The 7,696-nt window shown below is 36.2% G+C and overlaps 1 protein-coding gene across 3 annotated transcripts in view; it reads right to left on the bottom strand.

The window, feature by feature from the left end:
- Positions 1-7,696, bottom strand: part of SCEL (sciellin) — a 307,279-nt gene that overhangs the window by 45,082 nt on the left and 254,501 nt on the right. For all 3 annotated transcript variants that reach the window (XM_073894411.1, XM_025875050.2, XM_073894412.1), the window contains 2 exons: positions 5,336-5,401; positions 3,559-3,618 (listed from right to left, as the gene is read on the bottom strand). In XM_073894411.1, coding sequence (XP_073750512.1) covers positions 3,559-3,618; positions 5,336-5,401 — 126 coding nt within the window. The remainder of the gene's footprint in view (positions 1-3,558; positions 3,619-5,335; positions 5,402-7,696) is intronic.

The raw sequence follows: 7,696 nt of genomic DNA on the forward strand, positions 1-7,696 counted from the left end.
ACATTGGATCCTCTTCAGTCTTTAATACCGTAATCTTTAAACAGTAAATATTTAATATAGGTTTTTAATTGAATCAACAAATATAGGTACATTGACTAATTGTAGATTCTATCTTTATGCAATGTACCTGCACAAAGTAGCTATAGGAAAACACCTGTTCATCAGTAAGTCTGGCTGCTTTCTTAAATTGTGATCCTACCTCATTCTAACTACGTTAAATTTGTGATCTTGTGTCTGTATTTGAGAACTGCAACTTTCTGGCTGCTTCCCATGGAGCAACCTGTTTAGGCTAAACCCCTGGGTTCCAGAATATCCCTTAGTGTCACCGGAGTGTGGGTCTCTTCCCCAAAAAGGCAGCCTCAGTGGGTTTGTGGTTCCTGTTTGCTCCTCACAGCATTGTCTCTCTTCAACATTTCTGCCATCCCTTTGCTCCCATTTCTCTTGCCTTCCTAGTTCAGTTTTCAGATCACCAATCATGGTTTTCCCTTCTTCCTGCTCTAGAATCACACATTTTCCACACCGTCTCAATGTTTCTCTTTCTTTTGCATCATCCCTGGAACTGACCAGGAGGCCAGGAGGCCATGTCGCTCAGTAGTTACGTATTCAGTGTCTCAGGTCAGGGATACACGGATCCCAACCCAGGAGTCACCATTTATTATCTGGTGACTCTGGGTGAGTTACTGAACCTCTTGCCGCCTCAACTTTTCCATCTGTCCAACAAGAATACTAATTGTACCCATCTGAGAAAAGAATCAATAAGCTAGTGAGTATAAAGTGTGTAGCATTATGTCTGGCAAGTCATAAACTCTCAATTAATTTTGCCCATTATAGGAAACAGTTCCCAGTCTACTAAAACTTTCATTTCATAAATGCTTGCTATGCTTATTTTTAAAATGCTTTTAGAGACATCAAGACTTTGGCTCCAGCTAGACAGGTATAGTTGCTGAGTCATTTATGTGCTTTGAAGATGCCTGGCACAATGCACTGCCATAATAGCTTAGAGACCCAAAAACATGTTAAATTAACAGCCATCATAGAGATGAATCCTTTCAAGTAATGTTACATATTCAGTGGTAGGATAAATACTGAAATATAAATGTTGCTGACCCTGACAAAAAATTGATTAACCTACTACCTAGTCCCTTGACACAATGCCCCATTGTTTCTTGCTTGAAATTCCACTGTCCTGCTCTGAGATTATGAATCTGTCTGTGTCTCCAAGGAAAAGAGCAAACCTAAGAATCCTGTAAAATTGTAGTCCCAGGTCTTTCTGATTAGTGTGAGTCACAGTGATGTGATGATCAGGATTTGGGGTTGCTCATGTTTATCACAAACAAATGAGCATAAATCATGAGAAGACACTCTGTGGTAAATTAAATAAAATGGAAACAATATTCTGACTAAAGAAGTTGGACTTTTAAAATGACCTTACATTGAGGAAAGCTTTGGATATTAAATTTCACCATTGCATGTGCAGTAAATTAAATGTTCTTAATCAGGTAAGAGTCCACTTCACACTGGAATATCACCAAGAGCAGCTCAGGTGAAAAAAACTATTTCTAGTTCCCACACAAGGCCCACAGTAATGGTAGTTGGGTATGTAGATCCAACAGACATTTCCCCCGGCCACAGCCAGAGCAGTAACTTTTCCCTGTGAAGAACACATCTTGTTGTGGAATTTGTGCATCATGCCTACAGAGAGGGGACAGGAGTAACTGTAGTTCTCATTGTTTTTGTTGGATTTGTGCCAAACCATAATTTCCCATCAGCATCACTCACCCGTCTCTCCTTCAAACACCTCCATCACTCACCAAAAAACTGTTCAATCCCTCTTAAAAACAAAATATTAGGGGCGCCTGGGAGGCTCACTCCTTAAGCGTCTGCCTTCGGCTCAGGTCATGATCCCAGGGTCCTGGGATCGAGCCCCACATCGGGCTCCCTGCTCCAAGGGAAGCCTGCTTCTCCCTCTCCCGCTCCCCCTGCTTGTGTTCCCTCTCTCACTATGTCTTTCTTTGTCAAATAAATAAATAAAATCTTAAAAACAAAAACAAAAACAAAAACAAAATATTACCTCAAAAAAAGTAAATAGATAAAATTAGAGATCCAGGCACTTAGACAAGAGAAATGGAAATGAAACATTCAGGCTACTTTCTGGAGTCCCCGTCTAGATTCAGAGCTCCAATCAGTTTCGTTTGTACAAAAGAGCTACCTATTGCTTCTGTTTCTTCTCTTCAGTTCTTTTGATTGAGACTGCAATCCCTAATCACACTTAGCATTGCTGAATTCCACTGAGCAGGACTATTTTTGTAGGAATTGGATTTAAACTATGGAATGTTTATACTCCAGGTTTCCCGCTGTTCATCATTCTTTACCATAATCTGTTACATAAGCACCTACTTTGCACAAAGCATCATGTCAGACTCTGCAAATGACTTATGGTCAATAGGACAAAATATTTGCTCTAAGAGATTAAAGAGATGATAGAGAAAATGAGGTATTTACATAGATACCATGAAATAAAAAATATGATTCATTGTTATAACACATGAATAGTGAGGCTCTAAGAGCTTAGAGAAAAGAAGTCACATCTCACTGAATCATTCTGGGAAGACTTCACAGAGGAGGTGATATCTGATCTAGATCTTGAAAAAATAGGTAGGACTTGAATGAACTGATACGGTGGCCTTGAAGCTAGGAAAGGCTGCCATATGGGTGGCATGGCATAAACAAAGGCAAAGTGTCTGGAAACTATAGGAAGAAAGTGGTTTAATTTGGTATTGCATGTAGGGTAAATGTAAGGGTGAAGTCAGAAATAACTCTGGAATGTTAGGTTGGAGCCAAGTTAACAAAGGTTAAATGTAATTGAACGGGCAATGGGGAGCCAGTGAAGCAGTTGTTCAAGGAGAATTTTAGGAAGAAAGCTCTGGTAGTGATGGGTAGTAATGGTTTAGGGGAGGAGGGACTGAGGGAATGTAAGTAAATCTGGATAGCTACTCTAATAACCTATGATGGAGCCGATGAGAGTTTGAACTGGGGTGAGGCCGTGTGGGCAAGAGGAGAATTTTAGACATTTTATGTATATATGCCCGATACTACATTGAGGGGAAAGACATGGAAGAATCAAGAATGATTCCAGAAAGGTGAGCTTGGCTGAAGGAAAGAACAGAAAGAAGTGAGGAAATAGCGCATTTGGGAAGAAAAGTAAATATGGCTGAGGACATCCTAAATGAGGGTTCTGGGAAGACAGGTAAGTTGAGATCTGAGCCAGCAACATAAATACAGGACAAGAACTTGGAACAAAGTCAAAACCACAGAAAGCTGAGGTGACAAAGATGAGTACAATCACTAAAAGACAAAGCAGAGGAAGAAGAGTATGGGTAAATGTCAGTCTCACCCATTTTTCAGGAACACTTATCTAGAGAGATTGATTCTTTCTTCTTTTAAATTATATATAGTAAACAGCATTGGGATTTTGTTTATATCTGGAACTTTTAAAAGTACTGGTTAAGCTTTTGTGAAACATAAAGAAAGGAAAAACGCAAGCTCAAAAGCTCTTACCCCTTGTTAGTTTTCTGAAGTGAAGTGGCCACTTTGACAATGTTCTCGAGATCCTGACTCCTTCAAAGGATGAAAAAGAAACACAAGTCAATGACAGCAGAGCTATCTTTGAAGTAGCTAGAAATTCTTATGTTTTCAGTAAAGAAAATAATAGTCCATGTGTTCAGGAATTATTGAGTTTAGCTGCATAAGGAAATAGTTCTATCGTATCAGCTCATGGGGTGTGTAGGTGGGAGTGTGTGTGCATGTGTGTGCATGCGTGCACACACACACACACACACACACACACCAGTCATTTCACTGGGTATTGGCTCTGCCATCTAGTGCTCACTAAAATAATACAGTTTCTCCTAAACACACTGGCTTCTCCCTAGTTCTATACTTAAAGGATATGGAAAAGAAAGTAGAGTTAACTACACAAGTAAACACAGACATGTGTTCAGAGGTTTTTTGACCAGAGCCAAAGAGCATTAAGCAACATGTCCAGATGATTAATTCATCCCTCACATGTGGTGAAAGTATTTGTCTTCTTAGGCTTCCAAAGGGAAAGAAAGTACATTTTAAACTCCAGGGTAGGTGGAAGCACCTGACTCAGAGGGTTGAATCCACACTAATCCCCCTAGATCATGGAAAGGAATAATTGGGAAAATCCTTATTGGTGTCCCTGTAATCAAGACCTGTGTTTCACAAACAATGTTTCATAGAAGGTTAATAGGGTTCCATGAAGAAAGAATTTTGCAGTCAAGTAAATTTGGGAAATAAAACCAACTTTTGGAGATTCTGAATGTATATAAGCACATTGAAGGTTCTGAGAAGTCCTGTGGCAGAGAACTCTATTTTATTGTGTCTCCTAAATGGGTTGGCCATCAAACTCTTCTTTCACAGAACATGCATTGAAATCTGTGGCACATGGGACGCAGCTTGGGAAATGCTGAGATACGGTGGCACTTGAAGTTACTAAGTACAAGGGAAAGATAATTCTCCCCAAAGTAAGATATCCATGTGATGTATGTTTCAAACTCAGACTTTTCTGAGAGTCAAGGGAAAACCCAAAAAGTTTGTAAGTTTTGAACTTTAAAAAATCGGTTGGTCAAAATAGATAAGATGGTAAATTTAATGTTATGTTTTTACCATAATAATTAAAAACTGGTTTATCATATTGATAAACCTATAGGATATCATCATTTAAAACTAATTTCAAAGATAGGGGATTTTTTCTAAAAAATAATAAAACCAAGATATAACCAAAATACATACTAAACCAGATGGGATGAGCAAGACAACAGGCATAAATCAGGACCGTTATGGGGAAACCTTACCCAAAGATCAATAGTATTTGTGAGCCTTTTTCTGATGATGTGGTTGGAGCTGGATATGGCCTTATTATGCAGCCAATTCTAGCAAAGCTTTTGCAGAACAAGTTCAATAAAATGACTATATTTACGCCTATTTATTTAAACATCAACACAACTCTGTCACAGACCTTGGGACAAGTGCTGGGAATAAAGAGGTATTTTCCTTTCTTAAGGGGTTTATTTTATTCTGTTATCATGTTCAGACAATTTTGGTTGTTTCTTAATGTAAAGCTAAGAATAGAAATAAAAGGAATAAAATTCTGTAGGTACATATAAAAATATTAATTACCCACTATATTGAAGCCAGCTGGAGAACTGATTTTGTCTATTTTATTATTAACTGTCTTGTATTTTTAAGTATTCTAGTAAGGCAAACATTATTATTTCTACAATTACATAGATATAAATAGAGATCATTGTACCTTATATTTCTTTCAGCAGATCTGTTGGTTTCTGTATATACACATGGTTTAGGTGGACATATCTGCCTATATTTTCAAAGTTAAAGATAATGTCTGTTAGGTAAGAAAACAATTCTCTGTTAAATATAAATTTTTAAGGAAACATTCATGTTCAAAAGGATCACAGTGTGTTGGATCAATGCACTACTTGAGATAACAAACTTTACTTTAGCTCTTTTGGTTGGCTAGAACGCGACCATTTCTTTTTATTTATTTTTTTAAAAGATTTTATTTATTTGACAGAGAGAGGTGGTGAGAGCAGGAACAGAAGCAGGGGGAGTGGGAGAGAGAGAAACAGGCTTCTGGAGGAGCAGGGAGCCTGATGCGGGGCTCGATACTAGGATCCTGGGATCATGACCCCAGCCGAAGGCAGATGCTCAACAACTGAGCCACCCAGGCGCCCCTCAACCATTTCTTATTTGAAAATCTGGAGTCCAATGTAATAATTTTGCAATTTGGCCAATCTCTTTAAATATATTTTTAACTACTAAATATATCTAGAAATATCTGTCCCAAATGTGTTTATGTTCATTTTATTTTAGTCTCCAGTCATCAATAAAGCATTTCCATACTTATCTCTTAAGACTCTTTTTTTGTTATTAGGCATCAAATGGATGATTTTATTTTTCTTAAAGACTTATCTCATTTGAATACAATCCAGAAATATATTTACTCAGATAAGATGGGAAATATTTTAAATTTCCAACACACCCACCACATTGAGAATGACCACACTGAGTTGACAGAACAAGTTTATGATGTTAGATTCTGTCACAATTTATGGTATGAGGTTTTTCTCTGTTATTTTCCTAAGTATCTGACTGACCTATTTATATATTCTTGCTTGTTCTCAAAAAACTATATTCAACTATTTTTTGTCCTCCTGAGGACATGTGTTAATTACATAGGAAACACTTCCCTTTCATATTCTTTCATTAAAATCATCTTGCTGTGATTAAAGTAATCAGTGTTTAAAACATGCAAGTTGTTCTAATTTTATTTTTAAGATCACTGGTAGAAGAAAGAAATTAAAGTAGTAAAAACGGATTAAACCAATTCCCGTGAAATTTAGCTTTTTTTTTTTTGACTCTACACAAGCTCACGGCTCTAGGGTCACTGATTTTAGACTAGAATTTAGATAATACTAAAGCCAGTTTTTTAAGCCCCCTAAAAATTCCTATTCAAATTAAGGTTTAATTGCTCAATACAATAAAAGGAAAAATAATGTAAGATAGAAAGCTTAAATTATTTTAAGACTGTAATTATAACCTTTGCACAAATAAAAAGTTATAACTTTGGTCTATATTTTTCATTAATTCAGGGAAGAAGTATATTCTTGGCTCATTAAAGGGAAAAAAATATCTTCTCATCTTAAGGACAAAATTTCAAAGATCCTGCAAAGTTTCATTGAATAGAAATTCAGACCTCGGTTTTTAACTTAATAGGTTGAGTACCTAATGCTTCATAGTCCTGCTGCCCAGTCAGCATTTTCTAGCTGAAGTTACCCTGTTCCTGAAGAATATTTCTAGAGTTTTCTTTCATGTTGTCAACAAAAATCACCATCAAAATACAAAAATACAAAAGAATCAAAGGCAGGTTATCAAGTGGATCTAATGTATTCAGTCTTTAATGAGATATCATTTTTTAAATCTCATAATAATAATGGAAATGTGCAATGTACGTCTCAAAAAACAGCTCGAGATTATTAAACAGTTTAACAGAAACACATGGAAAATTTTTCAGATCTTTGAATTTGTTTCTAAGTATTAATTATAGAGTATCAGAGATTCAAAATGAAAAAGCAAGTCTCTTTTTTTTCTTGATTCAGAGACAAATTAATTAGAACATTTTTTAATTGTAATAGTTTTGAAATAAATTGCAAACTCCTTAGCTAAAACAAGACTAAAGAGCTACCCAAAAGTATTTCTAACATAAGGAGAGTTTGAGCAGTAACACAAAGTTTTAAGACTATTTTTCATCAGAAAGTGTAGCTTTTAATGGGAAACTTAACTAGGAGTAAATATACACCAAATGTGTGTGTGTATTTATACATATATGTGTGTGTGTGTGTGTACACACACGTATATAGTTTCTATCTAGATTACATATGTCAAATACTATATATGTATACATATATATTTATGTATTTATATACACAGGGACAGAAAGAAAGAGATTCCTTATATAATGCTCATACATAAATTAGAAGAAACCAGAGGGTGAATATTTCCTGGACATGAAATACATAAATTAGAAGAAACCAGAGGGTGAATATTTCCTGGACATGAAATACATAAATTAGAAGAAACCAGAGGGTGAATA

Source organism: Callorhinus ursinus, unplaced genomic scaffold (genome assembly GCF_003265705.2).
Source record: "Callorhinus ursinus isolate GAN/ISIS: 27379988/994484 unplaced genomic scaffold, GSC_fseal_2.0 scaffold7, whole genome shotgun sequence".
NCBI lineage: Eukaryota > Metazoa > Chordata > Mammalia > Carnivora > Otariidae > Callorhinus > Callorhinus ursinus.